Here is a 19,178-nt window from a genome sequence, read left to right as displayed (position 1 = left end):
GGTTGGGATGCGAGGTGCCCTGGAGGTTGGGATGTGGGGTGATCTAAGGGGGGGGGGGGGGGGGCTGGAATGTGAGGTGACGTGAGGGCTGGGCTGTGGGGTGACCCAATGGCTGGGATGCAGGATGGGACGTGGAGTTGGGATGCAGGGTGAGCCGGGGTTTGAGATGCAGGGTTGGGATATGGGGTAACCTGGGTGAGTGGGATTGTGGGACTGGGATGTAGAGTGACCTAGAGGGGGTGGGATGCAGAGTTGGGATGTAGGGTGACCTGAGGCCTGGGATGTGGGTGACCCAAGGGCTGGGATGCAGGATGAGATGTGGAGTTGGGATGCAGGGTGACCCAGGGGTTGGGATCTGGGGCTGGGATGCGAGGTGCCCTGGAGGTTGGGATGCGGGATTGGGATGTGGGGTGATCTGGGGGGGGGGGGGGGGGCTGAAATGCGAGGTGACCTGAGGGCTGGGCTGTGGGGTGACCCGAGGGCTGGGATGCAGGATGGGATGTGGAGTTGGGATGCAGGGTGACCCGGGGGTTGGGATCTGGGGCTGGGATGCAGGGTGACCTGGGTGAGTGGCACGCGGGATTGGGATGCAGAGTGACCGGGGGCGGGGGGGTAGGATGAAGAGCTGGGATGCGGAGTGACCCGAGAGCTGGGATGTGGGGTGGGGTGCGGGGTGACCCGAGGGTTGGGATGCGGGATGGGATGCGGGCTGGGACGCCGAGCTCCCGGGAGGGCGGGCCGGGGGGCGGGCGGGGGCAGCGGGAGGCGGCTCCACGTGGCTCATTAGCAGCACGGCAGTTAATATTTATGAAGTGCTCTTGTTCGAATCCCAAGTCTTCGGCTCCAGTTACAAGGAGCTGCGTCACCCTCCGATCACATGGTAATTGTTGCTATTTCCAGGATCCCAGCCTCGCGGAGTGGCACAAAAGCTCTTTCCCCTTTTTTGTCTTTTTTTTGGGGGGGGGTCCCTTTTCCTTTCTTTCTCTGTTTTTTGGGTAGGTTTTTTTGGGGGGGCGGGGGTGTTGTCTCCCTCCCTCCCAGTTTCCCGCTGGCCGGCCCGGGACAGCAGCGTTTGGGGATGCGGGGGCCGCTGCCCTGACCCCCCCCCCCCAACCCCCCCACCCTCTCCCGGTGCGGGGGGGGGAGCGGATCCGGTCGCTTCTCTCCATGAGAGCCGCTCGCCCCGGCCCGGGACCCGCTGGGCGCTGAGGAGGAGGAAGGAGGAGGAGGAAGGGGGAGGTGGTGGGGGACACCCCCAAAATGTCCGAGCTGGAAGGGGACTTCACCAAGCTGCTGCTGCTGAAGGAAGAGCGGATCAAGGAGCTGGAGAAGCGGCTGGGGGAGAAGGAGGAGGAGATCCAGGAGCTGCGGCGGCGGCTGCACAAGTGCCAGTCGGTGCTGCCGGCCCCCAGCCCGCACATCGGGCCCCGCACCACCCGCGCGCAGGGCATCTCGGCCGAGCCGCAGACCTACCGCTCCTTCCACGACCTGCGCCAGGCTTTCCGCAGGTTCACCAAGGCCGAGAGGTAGGCACGGGAACCCCCCCTCAACCCCCTACACAGCCCCCCGCCCCAAAAAACCCCACCCCGAGCGGGACGGAGAGCACCGCACTCCTCCGCCCCGCTCCCCCCCGGGGATGATCGGATGGGGACGAGGTGGGATGGCGGCGGTGCCTCCCCCGCTCCAAACACGCTGGCGCTGGGAAAAAGTTTGTAGCAGGGTCGGGAAGTTTGTTTGGAAGAGCCCAGCCCCATCCCCAGGGTGCTGCCCACCCCCCTTTCCCGACCCCAACACGCTCCCCAAAAACTGAAGCCCACGCTCCTCCACCGATGCTTCGCCTCCAGTCATCTCCCCGCACCAGTGTGGGGCACCCACGGCTGATTTTGTCGGGTTTTTTTTTCTTTTTTTTTCCTTTCTTTTATTTTTTTTTTTTTTAGGGGGGAGGTCTCATCTCAACCCCAGGTCCCATCTCAGCCTGGGGGAGTTGGGAGCGCGTGACTCTCTCTCGCCTTCGTAGGGCGTGTGAAAGCGGGGAGCGCAGGGCTGCTCCAGCTCCCCGGGGGATTTGGAGTGGGACGGGGAAAGTTGCTGTGGGAGGACGCGAGTTGCGTGCCACCACAGCGCGCGGGACCCGCTGTCACCCTCCTTTCCGCAGAAGCTGTCGCCGGCGGTCGCCACCTAACAGACGGTCCGGTTTCTTCCACGCGTAGCGATTGATTTCAGCAAAATCATTCCCGACGCTGCTTCTCGTAGCGTTTGGGTGCGGATTCACACCGCGCTCCTCAATCATCTCGTGAAACGTACCTTGCTGTCACCCAGACCAGACTCCTGCCCTTTCCTCCGCGGTTGTCCCCCGTGCCCTTCATTAACGAGACTATTGCTCATTTAGAGATAAATGAGGAGGGTTTAACTTTGGGGGTTTTTTTTATTATTATTATCCATTTTCCTTACTGTATAGGACGATTTAACAAAACAAACCGCTGTGCCTGGGCGGTGCTTGACCGCTGGCCACATGAGCAGAGCATTTCGGTTTGTCCTTCCCCGGGTTAGCGCATCCCCTCGCACCCCCTGCCCCAAGTGGAGGCCGCATCCTATGGCCAGAGAAGAAACCCAGGTCCAACTTTTTCCTTTGCCCTTGCTGGTTTTTTTTTTTTGAAGGCTGCGATCATCCCGAGCCTCGACTACCGCAGGGGAAGGCGACAGTGACCCGGCACCTGCGCTAACGGCAGGGACCCTGGTGCCTGCCCGCGTGTAGTAACTCACGTAGGAGTTATGAAACCCGCTCGTGGCTCTAGCGAGGTTTAATCCTCGCCCGAGACTTTTCCCTGCTGTTCCCACCTTGGGCGGGGAGGCCAGTGCCAGAAAACGCTGCGTCCGTGCGATGTTGTGAAGGTCGTTTGCCCCATCCCGCACCGTTCCCGTCACCCAGAGATGTTGTTTTCAGGGAAAACCCTCGGCGGGGCCTGCGGGCGTTTCCCGTCGCCCTCCGCGCTGGCGCTTCGTCCCCCAGCATCGTCCCATACCCCAGCCTCGCTCGTGGTAGCCATGACAATGGTCACCGAGCCAGTGTGGGATTGCGCTCAGGTTTTAATTAAGAGTGATGGCGGCTGCACGGTGTACCGAAGGCGCCGCACCCACACCCGGCCCTTTTCTCCCCCCTCGTTGCCCCCGATTAATGCCCAGCAGCGGGTTAAACAAATTTGTCTTTTGGTAGGCGGCGTCCGGCCCGTTGGTCGGGCTCCAGGGTGCCGCTGCGGGGTCCTGGGCGCGGAGGGTAAAGGGCTTTGCTGCAGTCGGCCTCTGCCAAGAGGATGACGAAGTTTCCCGGTTCCCGATGCCGACCGGAGGTATGAATGGGGTCTGTCTGGTGCCAGCTCCCTTTAACGTCTCTGTGGGTTTCTCTGGCTTTTTCAGCTGAAAACTGCTGATGGTGTTTCGGCGAATTTATTTACGGGGGTAATTTCTAGACCTGTAACAGCCTCCTGCCTGTGTCTTAATGGCAGCAGCTGACGGCATCACCTAAACCGCTCATCCCGCGAGTCTTCGGGTCCCTGAGAGGTCGGAGACGCGTCATACCTCTTTCCTAAAACCCAGGGACAACTTCCATGCCATCAAAACCCCAAGGTGATGTTTAGACCCACCTGGTTTGTGCGTTGATTTCCAATTAATGCCCACAGAAACCTTTTTTATCCAGGTCCGGGATCGACCTTCAAATGCTTTTTCATCTCTGAAGATAAAGACATGGCTATCGACAGCACAGTTAGTTTTATTTAGGGCAAGCTTCTTTGTAATACACACTGATGTTTAAAACTTTCAAGAAGCTGAAACTAGTAAACGGGACAATAGAAGCTCCAAAAGTTGTCAAATCCCAGCTGAGAGCAGAAAACAGAGTTTGGCTCTGGCAGTAGGCTGAGCCTGTTGTGACCCGTCCCCGTAAGGCACAGCAGGGTCAAAGCCGTAAAGACTGGCGAAGATCCGTGGAAAGGGGCTGTGGAAACAGAAAGGTATTAAAAGACGTGCTGGTTTTTGCCCAGGAGTGTGTTTTCACACTGTTATTCCTCCCGATAACTTAGTTGTGTGGATTTTAATGGGGGAAAGCGTTGCCGTGCGGTGCACAGAGCTGTTCTGCTAGGAATCGGATTTTCTTTTCTAAAGGTCAGGACCCTGCCACTTTCTCTGTTTCTCAAAATACAATTCTTCCCTGTTCTTCTCTTGATCCCTTCCTCTTAGCGGAGATTTGTGTTGAGAGAGACACACTTCTTGTAAATAATTTGTGAATTTATATTTGCTCAGTGAGTTTTTATTCCCTTGTACCTAAACCCCTAAGCGTTTCAGATCATACACGGATTCAACGTTGTCTCTACCCCATCTGGCAGGTGCTCATTTCGATGTAAAGAAGGAAAAACAACTTCTCATCATTTTTTTTTTCTGGCGCGCTAAGAGGCAATCGAGGCACTTTGCTAACGCCTCAGAAAGCGGTTCCTAGGAAGCGATCCCCAGTTGCTAAGCAAAGGCTCTGCCACGGCGCCAGCGCCGTCAACGAGAAACGATGCAAAAAGTTAAACACCAAGGTGTCCTCAAAGCACATGGCGACGGCTAACAGCCGGGTGAGACCCGTGGGGATTTTCGGCACTGCCTCATTCCTGCAGCGAGGTGCTTTTTGGAAACGCGACGGGTGCTGATCTGTGGGTTTGCAGCACCCGAAGATGCTTTGTGCCACGGGAACGATTGACGTGAGCCATGATCCCCGTCTTCTAAATCATCCTCTGGGTAAATTCCAGCAAACGCGTTCTGTATTTCAGAGGCGCAATATCCAATTCCAGCTTAATCCTGCTTATTGGAGCCGACGAGCCAGGGTGGCGCTAAATTACTTTGGGAACTGTTAAATGGTTTGAAATAGCGACTCAGTCTTTGCCGGTAGGAATGTGCCAGAGCCGAAAGGCAGTCACGGCCGTACGAGCAATTAGGCTTGATGTGTGTGATTATATCCTCAACTTTGCAGGTCTGGTGTGGGCAATCCCATCTCCGTGTTTTTTCCGCGTCAATTTGTATCTGGCTCGGTGCTATAGACGCAGTCTCGGCATCGTTTAGGAGAAGCGATGAGTTTTCCCCACCCTGTTTCCCATAACTTACTCATCCTTCCTCGCTGCACCAGCTAGCTTTGTCTGCAACTTTTTAACGGGTTTTTCCCCTCTTTTACTTCATTTTGGGAAGCGTTTGCCACAAGATGGCAGTGGGGCCTAACGTTTAAGGTGAGGTATTGGTGTACGGCAGTTTTCAGCTTCACAGCCCTGGCCCAGTGGTCCTGCAGATGGATGTCCAGATGAAATCCCAGCAGGAATCTAGCGTTTTCCCCCTTGTTTGAGGTGTTGGCGGGGATGGGATGCATTGCTGGGAGCATGTGTTCACCCGAGGTGTTTAAACCCAGCATTAAAGATTTTGGGTGGTCTATACGGTACTGCGGATGGGGGATTGGAGTGGATGCTCTCAACCTTATGTAGCTCCTGGCTCCACTGCTTGCGGTAAGCTGGCATTTGAAGATGGCAGCATCAAACCCGCTCACGGTTGCTAAAGTCAGGCTTTGGGTACCGCTCAGGCTGGGACCGGGCGATGCGGGAGGGCTCTAGTCCAAAACTCAAGGCGAGATCATCTTCAGAGCTGGAGCGGGATGCTTGGGTTGCTCCAGCCTAAAGCCAAGGGATCTCCTGCATGACCCTGTGCTTCTCTGTCTCTCAGTTTTGGCTTACAGCTTGCCCACCGTGGCCACGTCCGCCACCCCTGGAGCTGGGGACAGCTGGTCTGTTGATGGCTTTGCCTGTGCTTTGCTCCAACCACCCCGAGCCTGCCCCCCCGGGGCAGCGGGGGCCGTGCCCTTCCTCCCCCAGCCCTCTTTTCTGGGAACTGAGCTCCCAGCCGGGTGGCTGAGCGGCATTAATTTAGACATGATCTCATCATCTGCCAGCCACTAAAGCAATATCGATCCTGCATTCGGCCTCCATGTGAAAAACAACCCAACCGCTTCCCCGCTTCCCCGCTACCTGTAACCACCGTCCCTCGAGGCCTCAGGAGGCTGGAAAATGAGAATTTGCCTTTGTTTTTGGCTATTGGGGATGGATGTGTAACCTGCGGCGAATGTGTAACGCCTCAGTTATGTTAAGGGTGGCCTCTAAGCTGAGGAAAGGACATTTTGGGACCATAACACATCAAATATTTGATATTGCTAAGCAGCGAAGCTTTAAACATCAGTTATATCGGCACAGGAAGAATTAATGCTGCTCTCACTGCTCGCGGTGGTGGTAGCGCATCGCTGGCCCAAAGAGAGAGGAAAATAGAACGGAGGGAAGCTTGACCAGGTGTTATTTAACTTGAGGATCGCTGGAAAATATTGCAAAGGGAGCGATTGAAATGGGAGCCAGACCCTTTGCTTGCTCAGCCTCCTCTCTGAATATTTGGATGGAGCAACTTAGACCGTGGCGTGAAGCAGTGGAGGACACTGAATGAAGGCTGGAGGCGAGCGGGTTGTTGCACGCCGTAGGAAGGGGCACGGCACGGGTCATCGGGTCCCTCGAGAGGGCTGAGGTCAGTAAAATAAGCGGAAGGATTTTAGAGAGAGAGAGAGGAGCAAATGTTTTACAGTTAATCAATTGAAACCATTTCCCTTCTTTTAATTTTTAATGGGCTGAAGTTACCGCTCCCCCCTCCCTGGGCGTTGCTTTTCTTCGGCTCACGGGAGACCTGAAAAGTGAGCCGCGAGGCGGGGAAATTGCGCTCTCGAAGGGCGTCGGATGGCACCTCTCTGCCGGGTACAGCTAGGCGTCCGTCTGTCTGTCACCAGCAGCCCCAGTGCCCGACACCGCCTTTTCCATCACATCCGCTCGGTGCTTCCTCGCGGGCAGAACGGCATCACAGCAGAGGCAGCTACGTTGAGCTTTGCCTTCCACCATCTGCAAAAATAGTATAAAATATCTATTTATTTGCGTGTGTGTATATATATATTTATAAAATTGGATTATTTGATATGATCCCTGGTCCTTGTGAAAAAGGACAGGCAAGATGGCAGAATTAAACATTTTCCAGGTGGTTTTTGATGAAATATTTGCCTTCACTATTTATCGCTTGATTTTGTGCCGAGAAAGCCTACAACACCGTGGCGCACATCCCCAACCCGACCCTCACCATCGTGGCCGACGGCTCATGCGTCACCCGCTGGGTCTCAGTGCCTGCGCTGGGGGAGACTGCGTGGACCCCGGGGCAGGATCAGTCCCGGGACAGGCAGGGGATGAGCTGCCGCCGCTCCGTCCCCGCCTGACGCAGACTTGTTCCCAGCGGCGTCATCGCAAATTTTTCCTTCTGCCTATTTTTAAATGTCTCAAGTCATGAGACTTTCAGTGCCTCCCTTGGGGGACTAAACCGCAGGCGGACAGATTTTTTGGGCAGCTGCCAGCTTACCCTATAACCCACCTCCTGCCTGCCCCGGGCTCGCCTGCTTTGGTTACGAATCCCCGAAAATGGGATTACATATACACTTGAAACCTAGAGCCGTGCTCCCAGGCGAGGTCACGATAAACTGCTCTCCTCTCTCAGATCTTTGATGCCGGCTCGGTTTACGAAAATTTACAGAAGGCAGACGGGATCTAGCAAAGGCGTTGTGTTATTTTTCCTCGGCGGCTTGTGGATGTCGCTTGGTTTGGAGGAGAAAAAGCGTCCTGTGTCTCACTTGCCACCACATTTTTAAAAGCAGTGCATAGATGTCGGTATTTATGGTCTTGTAAACGTCTTGGCCGCAGTCGCTCTTTATTTGGCTTCTTTTTAGTCGCAGCAAGCATCGTTTTTGTCAGAACTGTGCCATGGGAAAGGTAATTCTCTAGTGAAAATCCCCGGGGCAGTGAGGTGTATCAAAGTAAAATGAGATGGAAAGGACTAAAATAGGACCGCCAGTCCCTCTTTGCAGTGTTACTAACGAGAAACTTTGGGGAAAAAGCCTTCCCAAGATATCTGCTTGGTTGCCTGCGGCAGTGATGCAGGTCCTGGAAAATATCTAACAGAGCTTGGCAAGGGCCTTCGTAAAGAGCTTTACCCTCCGCCGTGACCTCCCGACTGGAAAAGATGAGGACTGCTTTTTTTTTAACAGGATTTTCCTACGTTTCGCTCATGGATGTTCTTTCAGCATATTTGTTCCATTAGTAATGAAACCAAACGAAGCACGTGCACGTGATGGAGATGCTAAAAAAGCCGGAGGAAAGGAGGTTGAGCTCAGGACCACACGGGTGGTAGCAGAAGCTAGGATGCTCTGGACCCAACCATGGGGATCCACAAGCACAAATGGGGATGCTTGCGTTTTTGGGTCGAATTCGCATTTGGGGCAAAGCCCAAGCTTTGTGCAAATGAGAAGAAAGGGGGAACAACCTCTCCAGCGCAGGCTGGAGTGGCATCCCGGTGAGCCTGTGACCAGGACTAGGCCTGCTGTCCCCCGCTGACCTCCGCTGGCTGCTGTTTTGATTGCTGCTTGCCAATTAGATTAATGAGACCTACTTCACTGTCAAATAACTTCCTCTCTTCCCGGGTAGAAGTTTGAGTAAATCCCCAAAAACTTGTGTCAAGGGAAAATCATGGAATCACAGAATGGTTTGGGTGGGAAAGGCCCTTCCAAACCCACCCAGCCCAACCCCCCTGCCAGGAGCAGGGACATCTCCAACCAGATCTGGTTGCTCAGAGCCCCATCCAACCTGGCCTGGAATGTTTCCAGGGATGGGGCATCCACCACCTCTCTGGGCAACCTGGGACAGTGTGCCACCACAGATGTTTCACTGTAGCACAAATGAACGGATTCAAATGCTCATTTGAATCTTCCTCTGCTGTGCAGCCTAGCTGATAAAGACCCCCGTTGGTTTGGGGGGGTGATGCACTCCACTGCATTTCATTCCAGCGGAACAGGGCGAATATAACTCTTCCTTTAGCTGAAACATCGATTAGAGCAGTGAATTGCATACAGTCTGAAAATGCAGCTCTGATGGCTGTCCTGGAGGCCGGTGAGGGCCCGAGGGCAGGCTGAAGCAGCTTGGTGTTGCATTTCCCCTCCTGAGAGACACAGCTGTGTCTCTGAAAGAGTGAGGGTCCCTTAAAATTGCCCACCAAAGACGCGAGGAGCGTTGTGTAGCTGTTACACGTGCTGGAGCGGGACTTCCGGTGCTCTTGAGGGCTTGGAAACCTTTCTGTCTTTTACAGGGAGCATGTGCCACGTGGGGTGTCATGGACAGCACGTTCAGCAGCAGGTGAATGTGATAGTAAACCTGTGGTGATGTGTGATTTGGGTTAGGGACGGCAGAAAAATAAAAGCTGGAGGTGTAACTGAGCATAAAGAAAGCTTTGCCTCCTGCTTGGCTTCAATCCGTTTTATTTCTGTGCTCCTTTGGCTTTCTTGGTGCATTTGTGGTTTTGGGACTTACTGGTATGTAGGATGGGGTAAAACCATGCGCCCACGATGCCCTCATGCCAGTAAATTAATTACAAGTTGATCACATGACAGATACATTGGTAGAATTCAAAGCATTAATCAACATACAATATACATTCCAGGCCAGGGTGGCCGGGGCTCTGAGCAACCTGATCTGGTTGGAGATGTCCCTGCTCCTGGCAGGGGGGTTGGGCTGGGTGGGCTTTGAAGGTTTCTTCCAACCCAAACTGTTCTGTGATTCTAACATACAACGTCCAAAAGGTAACTGTGCAGGTGGGAAACGGGTTCAGGACATCAGGACCTTTACATTTGGGGTTTCTGGCCCACAGTTTTCAGTGATGGAGTGCAGCGTGAGGCTGTGATTGCTTCCAGCGAGCGCAGCAGGATGGGAATTTTGAGTTGTTTTCATTTGTGGTTTACTCTTTGTTGGAAGTTTCGATGAAGTCCTCCAAGATAAAAATCACCACCAGGATTTTAAAGACCAATCCGTGTATAAATTCTGTTTAAAGAAAACCCAAAAAAACAAACAAAAAAACCCCAACATTCTGTTGAGTTGTTTGTAATAAGAGATCAGGTCCTGAATCTTGTAATTCCCCTTTCCATCATGTATCTGCATGTGATATCGCCAGCGTTTAACTTCTTTAAACTCTTCGACGCTTCGTACGCCAAGGATGGACCGAAGAGCCATGCTCTGTATCATTTACCCTGTGGTGTAAGAAAGTGGGAAGGGTAACGGGGGACAATTTCTTCAGTGGCCAGGGTGCCGAGATCCCAAACAAACATACTCTGAGTGGCTTAACACGTGTGCCGCAATGTGGGTGTACGGTAGATGTCTTAGGCGTAATTATTGAGACAAAAATGCAACTTTAATAACTGGAATCAGAGGCTACAAGGAGTAAATACATCAAACGTTCCCTCTTGTGGAAGTCCATGGTTTTCTGGAAAGTCAAAAGAAAATAAAACGGTGTGCCGGGAGGATTGCTGTGGAAATACGGCGAGCACAGAGAAGTTGGAATAGGAGTAATTTGGGAAGGCGGCATGGCAAAAAGCTGCGAAGGAGCAGACAGCTCTTGGGTGCAAGAGGCTGGGGTGGGTACCTCTGCTTTATAAAATTGCTCTGCAGTTGTTGGAGAGTAGTTTCTGTAGGAATGTACCAGCATTCTGGGGCTGCCACGGGCTTTAATATGACTCGGTCGCAAGAAAACCTTTTATTTCTGCGGTCGGCAGGAAGCGGCTCCCGGCTGGGTTGGGATCGTTACTGCAATCAGGAGCAGAAGGAGACGCAGGCTGCAGCGCGGCGGAGGGTATTTTTGGTAAAAACACTGGGAAGTTGCTTGAGTCTGGCAGACGCAGGGGAAAATGTTGGCAATAACAAGGCTGTGTCTCCAAGGGTACTCGGAGGCGGTTTTGCTTTTCATCTCCCAGCACTTATCACTGGAGGGCAGTGGTGTCTGAGAAGATGACGGGAAGGAGAAAAGCACGGATAAAGAACATGGCATAGCTCCTGGGCGACTGATCAGCACATGCTGGAGACACCGAGCGTGTTGTTGAGGATTAGAGTGAGGATTTTATTATTTAAGGGTATTTCCTTGTCTTGCGTTGCCTTAAAGTCACATCTCGTAGCTGGGTGATGGTGGGTGATCCCCATCACAACAGCACCGTGCAAGGCCATGCTGACCACATCACTGATGCCACGGAGGGTGGCTTGCAGCACAGCCCCCTGCCTCAGTTTCCCTACTTGGACACCCAGAGGGCTCATGTGGCCTGGCCACCTTAAAATAAGAACAAAGAGGTGTTTTAAAATGTGTGTCACTTGGACAGAAGGCGATAAGGGTGGGCAAGTGGGATGAGCTCGCCGTGATACGTTGGCACCTAGAAATACGAGATGTCTCCAACCCACCCATGACCCATGTCCGTTTAATGAAAGCGTTTCCTGGTGCAGCACTGAGGTTGTCCAGACCAGGGGCCACCTAAGTTGGAAGAAAGCAGAGACAATCTGGAAGTTTCAGTCCAACAACATCATTTCTGTATGCAAAATCTGGGTTTGTTCACTGCAATCAAGGGAGAAAATGCTATTTTGGGGTCATTTGGGGCGCATTCAGCATGGACTGTATCTATAGGCTTCGTCTCTCCAGTATGCAGCAGGCACTGGGATGCTTCGCGTTGCCATGGGCTCTGAACAACCTGATCTGGTTGGAGATGTCCCTGCTCCTTGCAGGGGGGTTGGACTGGATGACCTTTGAAGGTCCCTTCCCACCCAAACCATTCCATGATGCTATGACAAACCCAGAGAAGTGCAATAGGACCAGGTTACGGAGGATCTCCAGATCCATAAAAAGGATCCAGCAGGAGGATGGGTGTGAAGACGAGGCTGTAGACCTTCTGCAAAGGGAAAGCAGCAGCAGCGATGGAGCACAGTGGTTATATGTCCGGGTAACGGAAGAGAATGGGGAATAAATACGCGTACGATGATTGGATTCATTACGGCGAGTGTCAGTAATGGCACATACGTATGGGCAGTGGCTTGATGGCTTAGTAAATGGGTGAGATGACTTGTTTATTTTGGTAAATGGGAAAGTGTCAGCTTATTAAAAAATAATATGTTAGTGTCAGGAAAGGAATTGAAACAAGGATGAGGCTCAGACTGTAAATAAGGACAAACAAAGGCCGTTCGTTGATGCCACACAGCAAGACATCAGTTCCATTTCAGATGAAACCTTCCATTTCACTTGGCGATAGGATGGTGGTTGGGGTTGCGGCACTCAGCTGGAGGCTGGTATTTGGTGGGGGGCACAGCGAGGTTTAGGTTCGCCCTTTCACAAAGATTTGTGGGCGGTTCTGACGCCATTTCAGCTTGAATGGAGGGGGCAAAAAAATCCCAAGATCAGCCAATGGAGAATGTGAATAACTTACCCAGGGTGACACTGGCTAATAGCGGGGTCAGGAGGAGACCCGAGGTATCAGCAGCGTTTATGGCCATCGCTCAAAAAACAGAGCATTTCCCCGCAGCTGGGAAAGCTGCATTGGCCCCATTTTGCCTCCTTTTTTTTGTGCTTCCTTCTGCTAGCGACAGTGTCTAGAGTGGGACCACACCATAACCATAAAATCACTGTCTCTTTCAAATCTTTCCAAGTAATTTCTGATGCCCTCTTCTCCTTGGGTTTGGCATCCGTGAGGTGACACCTGTGCACCTATGAGCCCAGAAGAAAGACTCCAGCTTGCTGTCTGGGCTCCGCGGAGGCACGATGCGTACCCTGCCACAGCTCACACCCCGGCGCAGCGAGGAGTCGCTTCTTCAGGGAGCAGGTTGTGTGAACACCTGGGTAGATGGTGCACCGGCTGCCTTCTCGGCGGCGTTATTTCTGTCTTGAGCTGCCTCTGTAGCTCAGAAAAGGACTATTGAATTTTTTTTTAAGAATATCAAAGCAGTATAAAAGGGGGTTTTTTTTGTGTTTTGGTTTGTTTTTTTTTTTTCCCATTGATTTTTCACACTACTTCACAAAACCTGTGTTGAGGTAAAGGGTGAAATCTATACGTTCCCTTTCATCGTGTAATATGTGGCTGGGGCTTTTGGCAGTCAGGCTCTCCCTGCCAGGAGCACATTTCTTGCTTTGATCTGCAGTTTTATTATCGGGCGCCCGATCTGGCGAAAGGACTGGATTGCCTTTTTGGAAACACGGACCAGAGCAATTGGTCTTACAGAAACTCTGACGTTTTGCATCTCCCTTTCTCCGCATCTCTCTTGGTAGAGCAGAGAGGGCTGAAGCACAGCATTAAAATAATAATTTAAAAAATAAAAATTCAGAGTGAATGTTTTATCTTCTGGTGGGGAATCCCTTGTGGCAGCTTCAACCAGAAGCTCATTCCTCTGGGAGGGAGATGGTGGAAAAATGGGTTGAGCTGGTGTGGGTATTATGGATATGAAATTTCTTACTCCATAAAACCACATGTTTAGGGGCAGAAGAGCAAGAATGTGTGGGAAAGGGAAGTGGAAACGGTGTCATGGGTCAACTGAAGGCCAGTTTTACGGAAATTTTGGTGCCTGATTAATCTCTTCTGAGTCTGTGCAGTAAAAGCTGTCCTAAAGCATCAGTGAAGACAGTCAGCTCATTACAGAAGCTATTTGCATCCAAATAGTCTTGTGTCTCTCTCACCCCGCTCTTCCTGCTGCAGCTTATTATTATATATCAGCTTATTATGGGTTGGCCCATAATTGCTACTCCGATACGAGAGAGCAGGTACAACCGATTTCCACCTTTCACGTTGGCTTTGTTGACTTCTGTACTGGAGAAGCTGCTTCTCCTTCTCTTTCATTCTATAGCTAAATAATAAGTAGATTTAAAAAATCAACTCTTTTCAAAGGGTTTAAATAAAACCTGAAAACACGAGGGGAAAAATTCACATGAATATATTGGTCAGCTGTCCGCTGAAATTATGTCATTCATCTACTCAACTAGCGTTTCTTTGATTGCTCTTGCCCAAGCAAGCATGTGAAACCATCTGTTTGAGCCGGGTTTTTTTTTTTTTTCCCCCACAATGACTGTTCTCCTGACCCCGTTCTGGGTCTGTGATTCATTAGGAACTGGAAGCAGCAGCTATTTGCGTGGGCGTCGGATTTACTCGTCATGCAATCATTTTCACGTTGTAAGGCATAATACGGAGCTGATAAACTCCGTACATCTGTATTCTGCGCGCGTTTCCTGCCTGAGAAGTCTGCAGGATGTTTGGCTGATGGAGTTTGTAAATTCAGTGCGGAACCTTGATTTGGAGAAAGAGACTGTACAATTACATTTATATCCACTTTTGAGCCCTTTTACCCTGCCAGAAAAGACGCTGGATGGCAGAAGAATGAATGAAAATTACTTCAGTTTTCATGAGTGGGTCTCTGATAAGGTCAGCGAGGCCGGCTGTGCTCATCTAGCCTGGTTTGCAGGAGATGGGCCATTAGCCTTTTCAGAGGATTTGTTTTCACTAGTGTGTTTCTGCCTTTACAAAAAAAAAAAAAAAAAAAAAAAAGCCTTCCAATCGTAGCTTAAAAATTCGCTGGTGACTGAGAAAGCACCACAGTCCCTTGCAAACTGTTGAAAAGATTAATTGCCCTAATTCCTCTGCCTTAAATATTTGTTCCACATTTCAAGCCTGAATTCGTGTAACTTCACGGTCCTGCTGTTAAATCCTGCCCTCACTGTTCGCCGAGTTAGCCGTCCGTTCTCACGCTTCTCCCGAGCGTTTTTCCAACGGCAGCTCATTGCTTTTAACCTCCCCTCCGCTGAGATGAAAAATCCCTGGAGCAGGAGACACGCTCAACGAGCTCAAGTTTGTAAGCCGGCCGGTTTACAGCAGCCTGATGACTTTACGTCGCTGTGAGTGCTTTTGCAACCCGATTTGCAGGCGGTTTAATAAAACTTGCTAAATTCATTTCATAAGATCTGTTTTCCTTGGAGCCACGTCGATTGGTATTCATTACGTTGCCTTAATTTCTTCAGCAATTAAATTGAGAATCGCACGTCCCAAAGGATGGCCGGGATCGATGTCAAGCCGACACAGTTGTCTGTGCAATTCCATCTCCCTGCTAAAAATCTTCATGGAGCACTTCCTTTCCTCTGGCCCTCCAAAATGTTTTCCACAGTTATTTCAAAACTCGCTAAAGATTGCCAGTAGAGAAAACTTATCAACCCTTTGGCTCATCTTTTTTTTTTTTTTTTAATTTGCCGCTGTTTCGGGCTGTTTCTGTGGTCCGAGTGCCTGTTCGCAGCAGAAGCTGCTTGAGCCTAATACTCCGCTGATGAAACTATTGCGGTAATTATTTCCCGGTGTGGAGGGAACATTTTCCACTGACTTTATTTTGGTCTAGCCTTCAGACCCACGCAACGGTAATGGGATAATTATGACCCAATTTCATGTGCGTAGACGTGCTTTCATTACGGACAAATGTTCCCGAAGAAGTGAAATGTCATCCTATTACTGGCTGATCTTTAAAACCTTTAGGTGGTCTCTCATTTTTGCCTTTAAAAATATTGTTTCCACTCATGTACATTCAAAGATGTATTCAGCATAAAGTAATTACTGTGTTTATCAGAGTGATAAAGCAGGCCTGGCACGCCAAAATAAATGATAGTTTACTGATCTTTAGCCAACAAGAGCGTACAGGAGGTTAAACACAGATTTTTTTCTTGTTAAGTAAACTTCTCGGTTGAGAGCACTGAAGGAAAATTCAGGCTTGAAATGAGAAACAATGGAGGTTCATTTAGGACTTGCCTCGCTGGCACCTCCAAAATAAGATCAAGTACCGTGTGGAGGATGTACCGCTGGTTCCAGCTCGGGTTTGCCTTTTGAGAAGAGTAGGACAGGAAAAGGAGAAGTTCGGGACAGCTTGAGAGACACGTTGTTTGGTGGGCGTTATCGACCGTCTTCAGTCGCTGGGGGGGACAAGGGCAGCGCGTATGTTACGGGCTGCCGGGCTGGGCTGTATTCTTAGCGCTGGCTTAACACCTGCCATAAGGGAGGCTACACTGCTGAATGGGATCCACCTAGGGTAGCACAGATTATTAAAACTGTAACGTGCTATGTCCGTTTAGTCATAAATTACATCAGAAGGTTGATGGTGGTCCCAAAATGCCTGGTGTCTTGTAGCCTTGACTTCAGGTTACGCGTCCCTCGAGACCCCGGTGAAGGAGGCGAAATGCAGAAGACAACCCTTAGCTTAATGCCAGGAAGCGGTTAAAAACGATCAGAAAATACAACGCTTCAGTTGCCAGGGAATGGAGGGAGGTTGCTGCAGAGGGAAAAGCTGGAGGGCTGCACAGACCCCAAGCTTTCCCGGGAATGAAGAAGCGCTTTCAGGTCTGCCTCCCCACCCTCTGCTCTTGTAAAAGGGCTCATAGACCAGAAATCTTTAAACAGACAGTTTGAATAAGGTAAAGTACATAGGCAGCGGTGCCCTCGGGTACGGCTGGGTAACCACACCGCCCTCCGAGGAGCTCCGCAGATGCTACCAGAGGTTGCACTGGTCCAGGGGGACCAGGGGAGGTTGAAAGGCTGCACTGTTCGGACACATATTTTTATCGGTTAAACCCTGGGGAAGGATTCCTGGGTGAAAGCTGCCAAACCCCCAAAACCAACTGTTAGATGAGGAGAAATGTCTCCTGTGTGCAGGCACACACGCCTCGGCCACGTGAAATGTATTCCCGGCGGTGGGAGGAGGAGCATGGCTCTTCGTAACAGCTGTAAATGGAGAGGACATTGGACATTGGACGGCTGCAGTGTCCTCCACACCAGCAACGACAGCGAGTGACCCCATGGTGGAGATCAAGAGGAAAGATTTGTGAAAAAATGTGTTTGAGCAGGAAAAAGCTGGCTGGCTTGGGGCTTTCACGGCACCTCGGAGCTCAGCGGTGGAGCAGAGAAGAAGGGGGCTGAGGTGGCACTGCTGGCCTTGAGGTGCGGGTGGAGATGCACGTGATCTGTCGCTTTGCTTGGGAGTTCGTTCTCGTGGTTAGTTGTCCTTCAGGTTCCAAAGAGGCGCCTCATTTTTCATGTGAATTTACCTGTCTTCCAGTTCTTGTAACGCCTTTCCCTGCTACTCCAAAATGCCAATTAATACTGAACACTTCAGCTACTTTATCACATCTATATAATATAATTAAATTTTCTCTTAGTTGGTTTTTTTTTTCCATCAGCTAAACGAATCAAGCCCCTTCTGTCCTCAATAAAGATTTTTTTTTTTCAGCTGTCTGGTATTTGCTTGCTTTCTTCAACGCCACCTCCAGCTGGTCAGTATCCTCTCCTGCAGCGGGGATATTAGCGCTCTGAAGAGCAGTTCCGTCTCAGCCACCCATAGATACATGTCATTATTGGTTCCTAGCATTATTTCTCCATATAGTTGGTTGTTTTCTACTTTCGCGGTGGTCATAACTTCACCCTTTGGGTTGACATGGAGCCACTTCTTCATCGAGGCCCCCACCCAAGCAAAGGATGAAGGTGGAGAGGTTCCTCCTAGCAGGAGGAGATGGCCTCAGCTTTTTTGGCAGCTTGCAGAGGGCAGCCGGTGGGATGGGCACAGATAAAGCTGTGGGTGGGTGATGTTCGATATACTCCCCTTTTTTGGGATGTTCTGATGACCATTTTGTGGCTGTATGATCTTTTCCTAACTAGAAACCAGCACTTTGATTACTGGAAGAGAAAACTATTGCAAGATTATGGGGGAAGGATGTCTGCTGACTGGCAGTCTTGCCCATTAAAATCTATTCTATTGACTAGCCAAACGAGAGAAAAAAAAGAGACTTAGCGGGAAGATGAGGTTTTTCAGTTCCCTTTGAACTCACTGGCATCATCTATAAATCAAGTGCTTGGACGTAGGGAGATTTAATGTGTGATGCTTTTTGGTGGCTAAGTGCAACCCTTCCCATTTCCCTTCGGTAACTCCCGGGATAAAACAGGCACGACGGTGGAGCCGGCCCTCGTGGGGCAGCATTTGGCTTTGTCTGCCAAGTCTAGTAACAGGCATTGACTCCAAACATCTTTAAAAGAGCTATATGGTATAAATAATTAATACCTGCTAAATTATTCAAGCTGGAAATACAGTACATGAATTCAGCAAGCTGACCAGGATACGAATGAGTAATTATGTTAATTAACCCATGCAGCTCGCAAGAGCTGCAATTAGTTCACGTTTTAGGCTGCTTTGTGTTTTTTAGGAACAGAAATGAGCTAAAAAAGAAATACAAATAAACTAAAGCTACGGTTAAAAAATAGGAGTTAGACGATGTGGTTTGAGCGATCAGCAGACAAACGGCATTCCAATCCAGTTGGATTTGTGTTCAGATGTCCCTCCTTTCCTTCAGGGGGGAAGCAGGTACTTTTTTTTTAAAGCTTTCATCACCGCTCTCTGCGAGAACTCGAAGATGTTTCTGAAAACTGTTAGTGGCACAGTGCAAGAAGTTATTCTCTAGGCGCTATGCTCCCGTCTCTGCACGTTTCTGCCACTTCTTCCCTCTGTGTTGCTCAGGAGGTAGAGAGATGAGGGGAAAATATCAATTACAGTCTGTATTTTTTTTAAAAAAAAAACCCATTAGCATCATGGAAGAAGTCCTACTAATGATGTACAAATGGAAGGTCTAGTTTTGCCAACACGCAACGTGCCGTTCAGCGGGCAGTAAAACCTGAATGTACGGCAAAAGGCTTTTTCAGTAAAAAGAAAAAAAAGCATTTAGTAGTTACAAAGGAAAAATATTGCATTAATTCAAAGCTTTGAGTTCAACTAATTAGTGTTAACTGAGATTTTAGGGCTGGAAATGGTCGTTGTTCAAATGCTCTGTCTGCATTGCTGTCTCGGGTGGATGAATAACGCCTCGCCTCAGGAAAACAGATTTTTTTTTTTTCCAGAAAGCTGGAACTGGTTGCATTGTAGACAGATAATTGATTTACACTGCAGGCCTTCATATGGAAATACACCCTCTCTGATTCTTCCTGCTTATTAATATAAGTGGATATATTCAGATTTGGTTCTCTTTTTGTGTGGTTTTTATTTTCCCTAACGGCATCATGCTGAAAACCTGTCTGAGTCTCCTTATTTACATGAGGAGGCATCTGCCATGCTGATTCCTCCAAGGACACTTCAAAAAGTCTGTTTGGGTCTAAAAGAAGATCTCTTGGAGGATTCCTGTTTTCCTCCCGCTCCTGTCTTCTCAATAAGCATTGCTTTTCTCTGTGAAGGTAATTCTTA

The 19,178-nt window shown here is 50.2% G+C and overlaps 1 protein-coding gene across 1 annotated transcript in view; it reads left to right on the top strand.

The window, feature by feature from the left end:
* Positions 1–1,260: 1,260 nt before the first annotated feature.
* PRKG1 (protein kinase cGMP-dependent 1) overlaps positions 1,261–19,178 on the top strand; it is a 444,044-nt gene continuing 426,126 nt past the window's right edge. The window contains exon 1 of the mRNA XM_086752825.1: positions 1,261–1,526. Within this exon, the coding sequence (XP_086608951.1) occupies positions 1,261–1,526 (266 nt within the window). The remainder of the gene's footprint in view (positions 1,527–19,178) is intronic.

The sequence above is a fragment of the Chlamydotis macqueenii genome, chromosome 7, assembly GCF_036417535.1.
Source record: "Chlamydotis macqueenii isolate bChlMac1 chromosome 7, bChlMac1.mat, whole genome shotgun sequence".
Classification (NCBI taxonomy): domain Eukaryota; kingdom Metazoa; phylum Chordata; class Aves; order Otidiformes; family Otididae; genus Chlamydotis; species Chlamydotis macqueenii.
Note: the sequence above shows the minus strand (reverse complement) of the source record. Positions and strands in the feature narration are given on the sequence as shown.